This window comes from Ictidomys tridecemlineatus, chromosome 10 (assembly GCF_052094955.1).
Source record: "Ictidomys tridecemlineatus isolate mIctTri1 chromosome 10, mIctTri1.hap1, whole genome shotgun sequence".
NCBI classification, from domain to species: Eukaryota; Metazoa; Chordata; class Mammalia; order Rodentia; family Sciuridae; genus Ictidomys; species Ictidomys tridecemlineatus.
Window position 1 is genome coordinate 138351865 of NC_135486.1, and position 16972 is coordinate 138368836.

General features: G+C 45.7%; 2 protein-coding genes across 15 annotated transcripts in view; one reads left to right on the forward strand and one right to left on the reverse strand.

The window, feature by feature from the left end:
* Window positions 1-1645: 1645 nt before the first annotated feature.
* Window positions 1646-6899, reverse strand: C10H16orf90 (chromosome 10 C16orf90 homolog). Of its 4 annotated transcripts, none has more exons than XM_078024530.1 (3): window positions 6700-6899; window positions 2722-2800; window positions 1646-2144 (listed from the first exon to the last, which is right to left on the reverse strand). In XM_078024530.1, the coding sequence occupies exons 1-3, from the start codon at window positions 6874-6876 to the stop codon at window positions 1987-1989; spliced, it is 414 nt and encodes a 137-aa protein (XP_077880656.1). In that variant the 5' UTR covers window positions 6877-6899; the 3' UTR covers window positions 1646-1986. The 4 variants fall into 4 exon arrangements, with proteins under 4 accessions (XP_077880656.1, XP_077880659.1, XP_077880658.1 ...); XM_078024533.1 differs by having other exon boundaries at window positions 2722-3075; XM_078024532.1 differs by having other exon boundaries at window positions 2722-3075; window positions 6576-6899.
* A 359-nt stretch (window positions 6900-7258) lies between these two features.
* The window catches only part of Cluap1 (clusterin associated protein 1), a 31921-nt gene continuing 22207 nt past the window's right edge, over window positions 7259-16972 (forward strand). For 4 of the 11 annotated variants that reach the window (XR_013427103.1, XM_040277875.2, XM_040277876.2 and 1 more), the window contains exons 1-5: window positions 7649-7815; window positions 9869-9980; window positions 10838-10922; window positions 11909-12088; window positions 14648-14743. Coding sequence is in view for 10 of the 11 variants with exons in the window: in XM_040277875.2 (XP_040133809.1) it covers window positions 7788-7815; window positions 9869-9980; window positions 10838-10922; window positions 11909-12088; window positions 14648-14743 (501 nt within the window). In the remaining variant the exon portion in view is untranslated. Of the gene's footprint in view, window positions 7486-7648; window positions 7816-8222; window positions 8515-9009; window positions 9106-9868; window positions 9981-10837; window positions 10923-11908; window positions 12089-12825; window positions 12944-14647; window positions 14744-16972 lie in introns of those variants that run through there. The other 7 variants (XM_005337743.5, XM_005337744.5, XM_078024521.1 and 4 more) reach the window with 5 other exon arrangements.

A 16972-nucleotide genomic window follows, 5' to 3' on the forward strand; every position in this document is an offset into this window, starting at 1 on the left:
CGTTTCCAGAACACTATGACAGTGAAGTTTTCATACTGTCATCTTAAGTTGAGTGCTTTTCAAGAAAGCTTGTGCAAAGTGTTTTGTTTTTTTGGTACCAGGGATTGAACCAAGGTGCTCTACCACTGAGTTACATCCTCAACTCTTTGGGTTTTTTTTTTTTTTTTTTTTTGGTACTGGGGTTGGAATCCAGGAGTACTTACCACTGAGCCACATCCCTAGCCCTTTATTATTTTTCATTTTGAGGCAGGGTTTCACTGAGTTGCTTAGGGCCTCACTAAATTGCTGAGGCTAGCTTTGAATTTGCAGTCTTCCTCCTGCCTCAGCCTCCTGAATGGCTAGGATTACAGGTGTGTGCCACCGTGCCCAGCCTTGTGCAGGTTTTAGAGAGCAACTGTCTAAAGGCCAGTTTGGAGCCAGCTCTCTCTGGGCTAGCACGTGGCAACAGCAGATGTCTTTCCTGGGGGAAGACATGGGCTAAGGCTGCAACACTGAGCATGGCCTAGACTGGTTTCCAACTGTGTAGCGGCCTCAGAAGAATCAGCTCTACATGACCATTCATCTTTACAGGATCTCTCCCATAGCACATGGGGAAACAGCCAGGCCTTCTTACCACCCAAACGTGACATCATGTCACTTTCACATTTTACTAGTAAAGCAAGACCCAGAGCCAATCCCTATACAAGGGGAAGGGACTGTACAAGGGCCTTAAGACAGGGACACATGGCTTATCAGGAGTAACCCAAGTGGCCACTGACTGACCACAGCCTGAGCATCACAAGGTCTGAACTCTGGGGCAAAGTGCTCCTAAGCCTACATTCTTGTTGTTCAAAAGTGAGGGGATCTGTTCCTTGTTGGTTTCCAAGGATCTGGGATTGCCAGCTTTTACCTAGCACCCTTGAGAGCAGCCTCACAAAAGCTTTGGCAGGTAGCAGGGGCAGCTGACTCTTGTGTTTCCTCAGCTCCTTCCTAAAATCTGACTTGGATAGTTCTCTCTCAGGCCCATCTGGCCTCCAAGTCCAGGAAGAGTTGTGGGAGAGGATGAAGGCAATGGCTCTTCTGTCACTCAGTGGGTGACCACTGGAACCAGGGTGCAGGGAAAGAGACCTTTCTCGCTCCCTGACACCACCATGTGTGTTCCGGCAGGAATCTGAGGTGGGCTAATGCTCAATCCTAGCCTAACCTGAGCTGCTCAGACTGAAAGTAAGACAGATAGGCAAGGGCCACTAGAGCAAGCCCCTCTCCTCAAAGTACTGAGCCCCATGGTATAGAGCAGGGATTCCCAACCAGAGCAGGTGTGTCCCCCAGGGGATGCTGAATGATTTCTGGAAACAGGGTGGCACCACAGCAAAGACCAATCCAGCACCAGGCCCAGCAGTCTGTTCAGATACCCAGGTAGAGAGGAATCCCACACCCAGTGCTTGCATCCAAGGCCAGCACAGAGAAGGGTGGTGCCTGTTCTGCTGGATCCCAAGTTCTCAGTGGGGATTGTGCAGGTTCCAGACCAACATTCCTGCCTCAGTTGCTCTCCTCTCAGCACCTTCCTGAAACCCAACCTCCTCTCCTTGCCCCTGGACTTGGAGTTTACACAAGGCTATTTTTCTGACTGAGTTAGCCTGATGACAGACACACACAGACAAGAAGGTACAGGCCTTGGCTTTTACTGAGCTTAGACCTGAGGGCTCCCTGGCCTCTCAGGAACCCGATTCTCTGCTCTGCCTGGCCTCCTAGGTGCAAGTGGCTGACTGGAGTTTGAGCAGGCTGCAAGGGCAGGGCCATGCTTCTATTTCTTCTGTCCCTCCCTTAGGACCTCTTCCTCCCTCCCCCTTTGCACTCTCCTGAGCTGGCCCAAATCTGGTGCTGGGCAGCTGTGGGGCTGTCTCATTGGGCAGGGCTACTGTGCGGTCTGAGCCCTTCCTCTTTGGACCTGCCTCCTCTTCCTTGGCTATCCTTCCCCTCTGTCCCCAGCCCTGGAATTCAGGATCCCTATGGCCTCTCCAAGGCCCCAGAGCGGGTTCTCTTGCACAAGGGACACATGGCCTCCTCCAAGGCTCCCCAGGACCTCTTGGGCCTGAGCCCCAAGCCCTCAGGGGGACCTGGCTGGGCAGGGGCACCCTTGGCTGGGTCCATGCTGGAACTGGAAGCTGAGGAAAGAGGAAAGAGAAGAGTCACTCAGACCTCAAGGGAGACTGGCAACCCACCCTACAGTTCCCAGACCCTGACACCTTCAAAACAGAAGGGGATAAATGGCATTTCTTCCTTGGGAGAACTGGGGGAAGGAAGTGGGAGGTGAATGGTTCAATCTGGAAGGACCCTCACCTAACCTGAATGCCTCATTTGACAGATGGACAAACTGAGGCTCAGGAAGACAGGGAGTTGTCCAAAGTCCCTCATCACATGCAGAGCTAGAACAGGAACCCAGAACACTCAGTCCCCGAGCCTTCCCTTTGCTTCATACCCCCTTGCCCTGATACACTCCATCCCTGACCCAGCTATACACCACCACCACCACACCAAGACCCCATGGGCCCAGGAGTTTTGTGACCTGGATACATTGATGGCCTTAACCCAATAATAGGGTACAGGGATGGGGCAGATTCACCAAGATCTGAGCCTCTGGAGCATAACACCTTGGTATCCCACCCTAATCCCTGGAGAAGCCCCATTTGAGTTCCTGGGATCTACCCCTCCTGTCCCCATTCTTGCCTTAGCAGAGCTCACCTGTATCTCCCAGGCTGTCCCTGGGTAGTTGGGCTTCCAGAAGGGCTGAGCAGTGGTTGTTACCTGGGCCCAGAGTCCCCTGTGGAAGGTCCAAGGGCCAGGCTGAGCCCTCAGGCTGTGGTAGGTACCCCCCAGCCAGAAGCCGGCCCAGCCAGTGACTCTCGCACTGGCCTGCAGGCTGCATATGGCCTGGCAGGTAGAGAGCCAGGCTCCGGAGGTGGCGCAGCCGGAAGTTCTTGGGCTTGTTTCCCTGGGCACTGGGGCACTGCTGCTGCTGGGCCCCCAGGCCCCCCTCGTAGATGTTGGGTGGTGTATCCAGGTGACTGGGGCGTCCTCGGGCCCAGCTCACTGCATCTGCAGGGGAAGGGCAGGAGGGTGGTGGCCAGCTGGTCCAACATCCATGAGGGGAGAATGCAGGTACCTGTCTCTAAGACCAGCTCATATTATGGGCTCCTCCCCCAGTCTGCCAAGCCTCAGCTTACTTGTCTGCCAAGTGGGCTTGGTTTTCTGCCTCCGCCCTGCCCATTGCCCATTACCCCTCTTCACACCCCTAAACCAACAGGGAGGCCTAAAGCCTGGGACTGAAATCCCTTTTAGCACTTCAAGCCCTTTGTGCCCCCTACCCTAGAAAGAGAATTCTGGTCTCAGTATAGAAGTTGCACAGTGAGTCCACGAGGCAGTGACCAGCCTAGAGTCAAATGGCTTGAATCAGTGCACATTTTCCTCTCCCAAATATGCATGTCCCTGAGGCCACCCCAGTGGCTTTGAGCCCTAGCTGGGACAAGAGGGCATCTGACCTGCCACTCTTCCCCATAGCCCAGCACCTTCTCTTATGCGCAGCTCAGAGAACGCACAGACCAAGGCTTCCATGGAGGGCCAGTATGGTGGGGAAAGAGTGGCCAGGCCTTGTGCAGCAGGGCCCTGCTCTGCCCTGCCTGAGGGGTGGGTGTGCAGGTCTCCCATGACAACTGGCTCTTATGATGTCACAGGGAAGACTCCAGCCTTCCTGGACCCCTAGTTTGGGAAAGGATAATGCCCAGGGCAAAGTCAACATGGGAGGAGGGCATGGGAGGGGACTAGAACCCCATAGGAAGTCCCTGTTTGCTCTAGCCTGGCAGACTGGAGAGTTGTTCTCTGGGGTGACCTTTGGGGAACTTAGCTTCCTCATCTCCGGATGGGAAATGAGGCCTTGGTGAGTCCTGGATCGATGCTTTGACTGGGCCAAGAAAGTGGTTATGGGTGACTGGCAAGTCACTTCACTGGTCTGTCCATTTTCCCTTAACTTTCTGAGTAGTGTGTAGATAATACCAACTGTTTATAAGGGTGTGGAGAAAGAACCTGGAACTCTCATATACTGCTGTTGGGAATGTAAAATGGTACAATTATTTTGGAAAAGTGCTTGACTGGTTTCTTGAACAGAATGGGCTGGAAGCGTGGCTCAGGGATACAGCATGTTCTTAGCATGTGTGAGGCCCTGGGTCTGGTCCCCAGCACGACAAAAAAATAAAAAATAAAGCACAAAAAACACGTTCACTTTTCTCTATTGATAGATAGAGATCTTGTGTATGCAAAAAGCTTATGGATGTCATAGCTAACTAAAGAATCCACACACACTAGAAAGAAAAAAAGGAAGAAGGGAGGAAAAAAAGAAGGAAGAAAGACAACAATCTAGGGTTGGGGTTAAAGAAAAGTTTGGCAAAGTCTTAGGAAAAAAGGTCAACACACAAAAGTCAGTTGTATTTCTACACATGAGCAGAGTACAGAAAGAATGAAACAGGAGCAAATTTAACCAACACTACATGCTAAAAAACACTGCTGAGATAATTGACAGAAAACTTAAATAGAAAAGCATTCCATGTTCATAGATTGAAGACTTGATATGGTCAAGACGACAATATTTCCCTAAGTATTCAAGACAACCCTTATGAAAATGTCAATGGGTTTTAGATAGTGTATTAGGGTTGCCAGAGAAACAGAATCAATAGTGTATATACAGCTATTTAAGAGAAGATTTATTAGGGGAATTGGCTCATATGATCATCAAGGCCAAGAAGTCCCACAATATACCATCTGCAACCTGGAAAACCAGGAAAGCCAATGGGTCAATTCAAGTTTAAAGGCCTGAGAGTGAGGGTGGGAATAGAGATGGCATTTGGTATAAGTCTAATATCCAAAGGCCCCAAAACCAGGAGCTCCAATGTCCAAGGACAGAGGATGGATGTACCCACTTAAACTCTTCCTTCACTTTTCTAATTGGACCCCAGTGGACTGGATGATGTCTACCCATTTTGGTGAGGGCCACCTTGTATTATTCAGTCTACAAATTCAAATGCTAATTTCTTCTGGAACCACGCTCACAGACACACCCAGAAATAATGGTACACTAGTCATCTGTTCGTCCCTTAGCCCAGTCAAGATGACATATAATATTGTTATAGGAAATGGAAAAACATCCTAAAATTTATATGGAATTACAAGGGAGCCCAAATAACCACAAAAATCTTGAAAAATGAAAATGCAGACTGAGGGCTAACAGCTTCTGATTTCAAAACTTACTACAAAGTTACAGTAATCAAAACAGTATAAAACTGGCATATATCATTCATATATACACACACAAACACACACACACACACAGATGGGCTAGAGAACTCAATTAAACCTATACATCTATGGTCAATTGATTCTGACAAGGATGCCAATATCTTCTTTTGTGAAGCATCTGTTTATATTTTTTAATTATATTATCTTCTCATTTAGTGTTTGAGAATTTACATATTATGGATATGTCTTCTGTGACATTATTTTCTACGAAACTGTGGCTTGTCTTTCTGTTTTCTTAATGGTTTGTTAAATAAAATTTATGGGGGGGGTTATGTTAATAGACCAGATCAAGCCCAAATGGAGTCATTGATACTAGGTGCTACATAATCAAACTGAGTTTGGAAATGAACCTGGTTTTCCAAAAAACAGGAGATTCACAGCAACCAATCATAAGCAACCCAGTTGACCTGAGTCAACTTGATAAGGAAGTGCTCTTTGCTTTAACCCACACAGGGAAAGCAACCTGCTGCCAACCAGTCCTCTCCTTGCTTTATGTCATTTCCTCCTTGTTCCTCAAGATACCTTAAAAACTCCACTGTTCTGCCATGCCCATTGCAGCATCTAGCTCAGAGAAGGGGTGCTACCCATTCATGAATCCCTAACGGATGTCAGTTTGATCTCTAAACCCAATTTGATGAAAAAGAATTTAACCATTCCTTTTGAAGAGCAAATTTTAATTTGATGAAGTCCAATTTATCCCAAAGAAATTTTCTGAGGTTGTACTCTTTGTATATCTACAGAATCCTGCCTAACCCAGACACAAAGCTTTTCCCCTAGGTTTCGGTTTTACATTTACATTTGTGATCCATTTTTAATTTTTTTTTGGGGGGGGGGTGGAGCACTTGGGATTGAACTCAGGAGCATCCAATCACTGATTGGGCCACATCCCCAGCCCTTTCTTAGGGCCGATACCACAACCCACAGCTTACTTATTTGCCAGAAGTTGCTTAGCACCTGGCTTTTGCTGAGGCTGGCTTTTTTTTTTTTTTTGTAACATATTTTTTAGTTTTAGGTGGGCACAATATCTTTATTTTATTTGTATGTGGTAGCTGAGGATCGAACCCAGTGTCCCACTCATGCCAGGCAAGCACTCTACCTCTGAGCCACAACCCTAGCCCCACTGAGACTGGCTTTGAACTTGCCATCCTCCTGCCTCAGCCTCCCAGGCCGCTGAGATTACAGGCGTGCGCCAAAGCGCCCGACTCATTTTTAATTTTCGTATATTGTGCAAGATAAGAATGGAGGCTTACTTATTTGCCATGGGTTTACAACTGCTCCAAAACCGTTTGTTGAAGACTATTCTTTATCCACCTAAATGCAGGTTGGACTGGCCACAGATGCGAGGCTCTGGACTGGGCCAATACCACAACCCACCGACAGAGGGCGTCCTTGGCCCGGCGTCGCCTCACTTCGGGGTTTGCCTTCCTCTTCGTCCACCCTACCAGACTCAGCTAAGTTCATCTCCCCAGCGCTTCCTCGTCGCCTCTCTGCCCTGTGGTGGTCGCCAGGGAGGGATCCCTGCGGCGCCCCGGGAAGACACTGCCGCGACATTCTGCGTCCTGGCAGGACCTCGTAGCCTCCTTGCGGTCGATCCCCGAGGAATCCGCCAAGGTTGTCACGACAACTGTCAGACGATTTCCGGCCGGTCGTAAAAACCGAGGCGGCTGCGCGTGCGCGGGGTCCAGGATTGTCTACCTCGAAACCTCCACCCCTCCGTGCAGCCTACGCTTTTCGATGGCCTCGGGCGCGGGCCCTGTGTGTATGTCAGAGAGGAAGTATGCTGTAGGCAGGACCCAGAAGGGGCACCCCACGTCATGAGAGTACGCTCTGTACAGAAGTGAGGAAATCGAGGCGTGTGGGAAGTGCCTAGAACTCTGTGGAACACAGAGTAGGCATTCAGAACACATCAGCGGATGCCAAGTGTTCGGAAAGCGTGTAAAAGGACTCAACTCGTCAAGCCCGCGGCCCTAGGCGTCTTCCGTGGCGTCCCCTGCAGACTTTCCTCTTAGTGCGCAAGCGCGCGTCACGACCTGTTTGGCCTAGTCCGCACGCCGTCTAGTGACGGTGTGTTGCCATAGAGACCCGCGAGTGCTGAGGGGAGGGCGACGGCAACCGCGGCTCCTGTGAACCAGAGCGCCATGTCTTTCCGCGACCTCCGCAGTAAGGCCGCCCATTCCCCCCGTGCCCGCGGGTCTTCCCCGCCTGGTCCCCACGCTACCACGAGCCCCCTCCCCGAGAGCGCCTTGATCTGGAAAGCTCGGTGTGCCCTTCCTCGTGTGGCTGCCGAGCACCTGAAGTGTAGGGAGCGGCCGGGGGACCGGCCTTACGGTTCCTCGTGAACTCACTCGTTACCGAACAGCCGCCTCGGAAGGTGCCCGCGAAGCGCAGACTTCCGAGTCGGGTCCGCTCGGCGCTGTGCGGGGAGACACGGCGACCGCAGGCGGGGGCTGGAGGATGGGCTAATGCGGCTGGCACTTTTTGAGTTTTCAGGTTCTGCCTGGTACTTTTCAATGTGTATGCATGATTTCCTTAGCCCTCTGGACAGTTCTGTGCCCCTCGTTTAGAGATGAGGAAGGCGGCACGGAGAAGGCCGGTAGCTGGGACGAGTGACAGGTGGTAGCAGGTCGCGCGGGGATGGGATACAGCGTGTGGGAACTCCAAAGCCCACGTCCTTCTGAAAGGGCTGGCGAGAAGGGACTCCACGCCTTTGCCAGAAGGGCAGGGCCGGGCAGCCTGGGGCAGGGTGGAGCGCGGAGTGGGTCCCTACCCCTTGAGGGGCGCCTGTTATTCACCAGGAGTTTTCATTCACTGACTTGCTCTAGTCCTCACTTTAGCGGTGATGTGGTTTGGTAGATGAAATATTTTGAAGCATAGAGAGGTAAAGTAGCTTGCTTTAGGTCACACAGCTAGAACTGGTTGCAGCAGAGGATTAAGACCTAGGACTGTGTGACTCGGAAATCTCGTTTTTTTTAAATTATTTTTATTTTTTTTTAGATGTAGATGGACACAATATCTTTATTTTTTATTTATTTTTTTATGTGGTGCTGAGGATCAAACCCAGGGCCTCACATGTGCGGGGCAAGCACTCTACCACTAAGCCACAATCCCAGCCTCTTGTCTTTTATACACAGTCATTTTCTGAATCTGAAGCCGTTAAGCTAACTGTCCTCACCTGCAGAGGAGTACTAGGTGATTGTCAACCTGCAGTCTCTGAACTCTTTTTCTCATCAAATTGCTGGTGTCTGTAATTTCAGCATTAGAGAATACTCTTTTCTGTTATGAAATTCTCTTTCTTTGGTCTACATATACAGGAAGACTAATCACATTTCATTGACGCACCTCTTAGCGTTGTGGGATCACATCTTCTGGAATGAGAGAGAGTCTTTGGTGACTACATTGTAAAGACAGGTGTCTCCTACTGTGTACTTTTTGGTGGGGCCACCACTTTGCTAGGGGACATTGAATAGGGTTGTGCTGGGGAAAGTGTAAAAGAGGGATTCAGAATAAAATTCTGAATGCTGTGCAATCGTGCAGTGTATGGTAACAGCCTCAAGTTAGTCTCCATTTGACAAGAAAAATGCAAAATTAACAGAATTTGACCACTAATAGTAGTCCTTAGCAAGAAGAAGTATTTCAGCAATGCCTGTGATGAGAAAGCTGCTGCTTTATTTTCTGTCTATTCAGATTTTCAAAAAAGAGTCACAAAGTGACTTCTTTTCCCTGTGCTCAAACCTTGTCTTCCACTATCTGGTAGAAGCCGACCTGACTCTCAATATCCAGGTAGGTAGGTTATTTGTGAATGTCATTGGGACATTTGGAACATCCCTCTTCAGGAAGAATGAGGACAAATATTACATAGTCAGGAAGCACATGGAAAATTGGTCTTGGCACACTATGGAAACTCAAAAAAATGTTGATTGTGTTTGTTTCCAAATCTTGATCTGTTGTAAGTACTATGGCTTTTCCTGAGGCATTCCCAATCTAGGAATTACAAGAAGTGTTAGCAATACTATTTCTTAATCTGTTTGATAATCTAAATATTGCTCTATTATTGAACTGCTCTCTTTAACATTTTTCTGAATACAAGGAAATTAATTAATCTTTAAAATTTGTGTTATTAAGATCCTGTATATTCACACACAAAAAGACAACTCAGAAACATGAAGTTACCCTACCCTACCCCCCATAACTGCTGTTAACATTTTAAAATATTCTTTCCTTGTTAGATTTTATAAGGCCAAGTATTTCTTATTTTGAATGGTAAAGAGATAATCAGAGAAAAATTAAAGCCACAGCTAATCCCTAAAGCCCATTTTCCTATATAGCATCTTCTCCCATTGGACTTGAGTAGATGTTTTTCCTGGTAACAGATTAGGTATTTTCAATTTTATCTCCTTTTTTCCTTCCCTCTTAAGAATTGCTGAATAGCCCCTAAAGCTGTTGGTAGATTGAGAATAAGAAGGGAAAGCAGAGATAATATCTAAGGTAATAAGCAGTTGCCATTTGGTGAAGAACTGACTGAATTATGTTTTTTCTTGGACAGATTTCACAGAGATGATGAGAGCCCTGGGATACCCACGACACATTTCTATGGAAAATTTCCGCACACCCAACTTTGGGCTTGTGTCTGAAGTGCTGCTCTGGCTTGTGAAAAGGTTAGGACCACACTTGAAATCTAAGGATGAAGGCTAGATTTTATTAATTAGCCAACTGTAAACCAGGTACTCTTGTGATGCAAGAGTTTAGTACAACTTGAATTTGTGACCTGTTGAGAATTGGCTGAATTCAAAGAACACCCCAGGAAGGGAATGTTTCTCTGTAAGGCATTTATGTAAGCTCCTCTTCATCCCTTCACCACAGAATGTCATGGACCTCCCTGCGTACTTGGGGTGTACTGGATTAGGAGTATCTTAGGTTTCTTTTTGTGTCAAAAAATCTGAGATGATTCATGTTAGAGAACTTTTGTCTAAAGGCCAGATAATAAATACATGTTACTTATGTATAGGATATATATATTTATGTATATTTACACATATCTATTCCCTGTGTATAGAAAATATACTTTTTTTGTCTTTAAAATGTAAAACACATCCTTAGCTTGCAAGCTAAACAAAAACAGGTTGAGGGCTGCAGTCTGCTGGCCCTGGTGAATTATCAGTAACTCAGTGAAAGTAACTTCAACAACTCTGCTCCTTCTCCAGGAGAACTGTTTAGTCCTAGTATCTATGGTCAGTATCAAGGGCTGTTAGCTAGAGTTACAGTTCTGATTATTTTCACCAAACATTGAGATTTGACATAGATTTGATTTTGTAAGCTGAGCCCCGTGTTTAATTTTTAAATCAATTAAATGTGTTGTTAGGTGGGAGTTTGCCCTTTAGGTATTTTGTGTTGCTTTTGAAGTTTTTCTTAACCATATTACCTTATCTGAAGACTTGGAGAGCCACTGTCCTTTCAGTTGCCCACTTTCTCTTGAGGACTTCTGTTGGACTTACTTGTTTATACTCTGTCATAGGTATGAGCCCCAGACTGACATCCCTTCTGATGTTGAGACTGAACAAGACCGAGTTTTCTTCATTAAGGCCATTGCCCAGTTCATGGTTAGTTCACAGTTATTTTGTGGAATTAAATAAATTAGGGACAAATTTTAGTTAGATTTGCTTTCAAATTGAGTTTACTTTCTAAAACCATTCCATTGCCAGGGTTCTGTGGAGCCAATTCACAAAGAAGCTTTTTGTTTTTTAATTAATTACTATTTAAGATTTTTGCTTATTTTATTTTTAAATTTAATTAGTTTGATACTGGGGATCAAATACAGGGCCTGCTGCATGCTAAGCACATGGTCTACCACTGAGCTGCACTCTCAGCCCAGTTTATTTTTGAGTAGACAATGTATTTCATGGTTTAAAATTGCTAAAAATCATGAAATTACATAGAATACTCTGACTCTTTACCCTGTCAGCATGGTTCCAGTCACATTCCCTGTAACCACTATTTTAAATTTCTTCCAGAGTTTATTTCTTCAAGCAAATGTTATGTGTTATTATTTTCCTTCCTTTTACACATATGGTAGTATGCTATATTCACCTGTGTAGTATTCTGCTGTCTTCACTTAATAGTATGTTTTACAGAACTTTCCAGACCCATACAGAATTTCCTCATTCTCTCTTACACTTGAGTGTCCCCCCGCCCCCCGCCATGGATACACCATTACTGATGTAATCTATATAGACAAGTATTTAGTTGCTTCCAACTTTCACTCTTTGAAGCAATGCTGTGAAGAATAGCCTATGCATATCATTTGGTGTCTACATATATCCCTAAAGTAAGTTCTTAGTAATGAAACTGCTGGGCCAAAAGATATGTCCATGTGTAATTTTGCTGTCTTACTAAATTGCTATCCATCAAGATTGTATCAATTTATATACCAGATCACAATGCATGAGTCACTTAGATGTTTAATCGTAATACTATTAGGTTGTCTCCCAATTCTCAGCAGAGGCATTTTCAAATTACCTGCATAGGATTTGGGTTAGATTATATAGGATTATTTAGAAAGGGCCTTAATATTTTTTTTTTTAAACAGGCCACGAAGGCACATATAAAACTCAATACTAAGAAGCTTTACCAGGCTGATGGATATGCAGTGAAAGAACTGCTGAAGGTCACATCTGTCCTTTATAATGCTATGAAGACCAAAGGGATGGAGAGTTCAAAAATAGGAGAGGAAGATGTCAGCAAATTCAAGTTTGATCTCGGCTCCAAGGTAAGGACTAAAGGAGTGCTTATTTCTTGGACTCAGGAGTAGGATGTGCGTGGCACTCAGAGCACCACCACGTTCCTTACTGCTTGACCAAGGGCAGTTGGCCAGTTTTGTGCTCATCAACATTCTAATAAAAGGAAAGGCACAGTGAATTAATGCAATTCTTTACTGAAAGCCTCATATTTAATAGGAACCATTCAAATGCTAGGGATATAGGTGTGAACAAAGAGGATAGAGTTCTCTGTCCTATTGCTTAGTTGAGGGAGTCAGACTATGAACCCCAATGTTAAAAGTGACCACCATGGAGAATAACAAAGCAGGATCAGGATGGAGAGTGCTGGGGAAGGTATTTTTCCTAGAGTGACCAGGAAGGCCTCATGGGTTGGGTGGCTTCAGAGATCTGAGGGAAGGAAGGAACAGCCATGCAAGTGGGGGTGGGGACGTATGTCCTGAGATAACAGTGTGCTTTGTGTGTTTGAAAAGAGCAAGGGATCTCTGTGGTGAGAGCCACAACGGGAGGCCTTCTGGTCCCTTTCATTTTTTTACTTGAACTGGAAAATGGGATTTTGAACAGAGATGTTTAAGCTTGAATTTTCTATGCAAAGGATCCCTCTGCCTGCTGCATTGCCACCAGACTGAAGTGAGAGTCGAGCATGGAAGTTAATCATTGATTGCCATGGTCTGAGCAAGACTCTAAAACCAGAGGAAGGGATAACTGTTTGTTTCATTTTCCCCCATAGAATGATGCATCTGCCAGTTAAGGGCCAGAACCCCCAACAAAAGACTCTGGCGGTTTTATGGACCCTGAAGTGGGGTGAAGGGATGACCAGAAGTGGAAAAGTACTAGATACTGCCAAGGTGGGGAAGGTGTTTTTGAGCCCCTCGCTCCAGGAGAGGCACCTGAAGAGACTTCGGCCCAAGGCTCAGATGAGGAGACTAGAATAAAGGCAGCCAGGCTAGGAACACAGACTAGAGCATGACTGGCCAGGGGCCTGGGTCCTGCCTGCTGTGCCCTTCAGAGACCAGTGCATCAGCTATGCCCCTCATTGGGGATTAGGACAGCTCTCCTCTGTGAGGCCTGCCAGGGAAAGCCTTCTAATTATCATGGTCAGGCCTGAAAAATCATGTGTTTTTTTATTTGTTTGTTTGCTTTCTACTTTTTTTTTTATTATTAGTTTTTCACACATTGTTTTTTAACCAGGAGCCAGGGCCCTGGTAAAGAGAAGTAGCTACAGGTGCAAACATATTTTGAAGGTAGATTTAATGGGACTGACTATGGATTGAGATAGGTGAGATGACTGTAGGAAGATCCCAAAGTGGCACAATACTGTCAGATCTGCTCTGCTGATGGTTTGCATCTGTGCTGTGTTTCTGCAGAAGCCACTGGCCAAAGTGGCTAGCACAGCTGAGGAGATGAGTTCTAAATTGTATTTTATTATTAAGTCATTTAAATGTGAAAGTGGCCATATGTGGCTAACAGTTACAGTATTAGACATTCAGCTCTGAAGTTTTTGGTCCAAGCACCTGGAAGGATTAAGTTGCCATTAGCTGAAGTAAAGAAGAGTCTGAAAGGGCAGAGGTGTAGTGGGGAAGATGAGTTTGGTTCTGGACATGTTATATTTATGATATGCCCTGGATGTCCAGGTAGAGATGCTGAGCAAGTAGTTGGCGTATGAGGCTGGAGCTGGGGTTAGGAGCACCTAGGTAGAATTAAAGTCATGGGGTTAGAAGGAGTGCCGGTATCACTGTCAAGAGGTGGGGAAGGTGAGGAGAATCCTGCAAAGCAAGTTAGAAACTTGTTGCCAGTCAAGTAGGAAAAGCAGCTGGAGCTGAATCAGACCATGTCCCCAGACTCTTGCTAGTGTATTGGAAATAAAAGAGCAGTTGGGGATTCTTTGTTTTGGAGAGAGGGAGAATGACCTAGCAGGTAGATGTTTATGTTTGGATCTTTGGGAAATATAACACACTCAAGAAAGAGGGGAGCAAACACATAATCCTAAGAAAGAAGACTGGTTGCTAAATTGGCATCATAGTCACTGGCATTGTCTTCCTGGCAGTAGCCCCCATGCTTGTGGGAGTTGAGAACTGTTGTGAGTACTTAGAGGATGCTACCACACCTGAGCCTCACAGCACCCTATTGGGGAAAGTCAGAGGCAGAGAATGAGGAGACAGGGTAGGTTGAATATAGGCCTGAGGATGCTGCAGTAGGGCAGGTGTCCCTTAGGTTGCCCCTTCATTTGGTCACCCCACTGCTGTTGCTGGACCCATTGTGACCTATTCAAAACTGGAAGCATGTCAGGTTTCTTCTTTCTGTATCTCCTGGTTTTGGATTAAGATTGGCTTGAAATTTGGTTTTTGGAGACACCAGATATTCTGGAATTGGTCTTATTTGTACTTAGGTCAGTGTTTCCTAAGCAGATGTCCTGGGAGAGCTGTCCTACAGCATGTAATTGTGGGACTGCTAAAAACATATCCTCCCTAAAGGTAGCAGTTGATAATAAGCAACTGGTTGTGGATGCCTGTTAAAAACTGAAATTCGTGCTTCTGATATTTACCTTCCAGATTGCAGATTTGAAAGCAGCCAGGCAGCTTGCTTCTGAAATCACCTCCAAAGGAGCATCACTATATGACTTGCTGGGCAAGGAGGTTGAATTGAGGGTAAGCATTGTTCAGAGAAAGAATGTAGATTTTTCTCTTCCAGGTTTTCTTTTTCAATTATGCTTCTTGCTTTTTGGTGGTTCTTATTGTATTAAACTTTACCTGTGATTAAATGAGGTAATATGTGGAAAGTGATGTAAAATGTTAGGTCCTCTTCTTCTACTGGTCAGAGATCTACTGGTTTTAATACCTTGAACTTCTAATTCAGGAGTGGCAACTATTGGCCTGTGGCTGAGATTGTCCTTGAACCTGTGCCTAACCTTGCTGATCATGGTGCTCTTTTCCCCATGAACTCAACCTCAGAATTTTCAGTAATGCTCTTCTCAGCCTATGGATCCCAAACGTTGCTCCTGTGGCCTCACTTGGAGAATCTTTACAAACTCCTGAAGCAAGCTTTCATTCTGATGTCTCTGTTATGAAATGTGACCTAGGCATTGAGTTTCAAGTCTTCCAGGTGATACATACAGCAAAGTTTAGGACTTTTTTTTTTTTTTTTTTTTTTTTTTTTTGGTTTCAAGTCTTCCAGGTGATCCAGGCAGTCACTCCCAAGCAGTTGGAATCAATATTACTTTTTAAACTTATTTACAATCCTTTATTTCAACTGGTGCCAGCCAAGGAACAGGCATGCACTTGTCTGTTGTAAATAATGTGGTTACTAAACTTTACTGAACCTTAGACTCACCCTATGTCCAGGTTGTCCTCATACCAATGAGTTGGCATATCAGAGGCTAAGAACCAGATCAGGGTTTAAAGTTATCCAGGCTATTTCAACAAGCAGCAGAATTGGAGAAGTACTGGTTCAAGAAGAAACGAAGTACTGTTGAATCCTTACCTGTAACGATTTATGGCATTTGAAGCACACATGTCCAATCTAGTGTTTTTGCAGTAAATGAATTTCATTCCCTCGCTTTCTATTAGGTATGCCAGCCTCAATACCTCTCTTCCTGTCTTGCCTGTGTTCTGGCATTTCTGCTACAGTGTAAAGGTATTTGTCCCCCTGCTTTTCACTGTAACCCAGGAATAAACTGGAAGTAGATATCAGGGATGAGGACTTGGATATCACATTACCATCCTGGCTCTTCATGTGCCAATCTAGTGTTGCTACCAGGTGAAGTGGTAGGCATAACAAAACTGCCACTAACATCTGACAGCCATTTCTGGTAACTGGGGAGTCAGTTCCAGGTTTTTTGTGTATAGCACAATAGTGCCTGTGTGTCTACACACCTTCCTGAGACCCAGAGACAGAGCTGGTGACCTGCTGAGCACCAGGGGAACTATGGCATCATTGTAAGACTTCACCAGTATCCCCCGGACACTCTTTTAGCACTGTCCTTTAGGGAATAATAAATAATCAGTGACTGAACTGTTCCCAAGGAAACCATGAGCTCTGAATATAGTACTTCTCTAATGTGGTATATAAACCAGCACAATGGTGCATGCCTGTAAGTGCAGCTATTTGGGATTCTGAGGCAGAAAGATCACAAGTTTGAGGCCAGCCTGGGCAACTTACTGAGACCATGTCTCAAAAAGTAAAAAGGGTTGGGGAGGTAGCCCAGTGGTCAGTTCCCAATTGCCACCACCCCACAATGTGTGTACACACTCAGTGTGCCAGCCACAGGCACAACATCAAGCTCTGCCTTCTTAAGGAAGCCATAGCCATGATCTGCTTCCCACCAGTGGGGGAGATGAGATGTACAAGAGTAACAGAAGTGCAAGGTAGAGTGTGATAGGAGCTCTAGGAGCTGCATCTTAATCCATTTGGGCTACTACAACAAAATATGATGGACTCAGTGGTTTGAAAACAATAGAAATTCATTTCTCATAGTTCTGGAGACTAGGAAATCCTAGATCTAAGTGCTGGTGTATTTGGTGTCTGGTAAGGGCTCCTTCCTTATAGATGGTATTTCCTTGCTATGTCCTCATCTGGCCAAGGATGAGGGAGCATTCCAGGTCTCACAAGGGCACTAATTCCTTCATGAGGGTATCACCCTCATGATCTAACTCATACTAAAGATCTCACTTCCTTATACTATTATCCTTTGGGTTAGAGTTTCAACAGGATCCTCAGGAATGAGACAAACATTCAGTCTCTAACCAGGTTAATAACTACATCCACATTAAAATCCCATGGTTCCAAAGTTCCCAGTACTGATGTGATAGCCACAAGGCCCCCTTGATTGGTTTATGCTTAATATTAGCAGCAGGGTCAAGGTGACCATTCTCATCTGC

Excerpts from the sequence above, each read along its gene's own strand:
- C10H16orf90 (XM_078024530.1), bottom strand. The coding sequence starts at position 6,876 with ATGTCGCGGCAGTGTCTTCCCGGGGCGCCGCAGGGATCCCTCCCTGGC. Across the intron at positions 2,801-6,699 it reads GCCAAGGACGCCCTCTGTCG|GGGACTCTGGGCCCAGGTAA; the intron begins GTGGGTTGTGGT and ends GACCTTCCACAG. Across the intron at positions 2,145-2,721 it reads GGACAGCCTGGGAGATACAG|CTTCCAGTTCCAGCATGGAC; the intron begins GTGAGCTCTGCT and ends CTCTTTCCTCAG.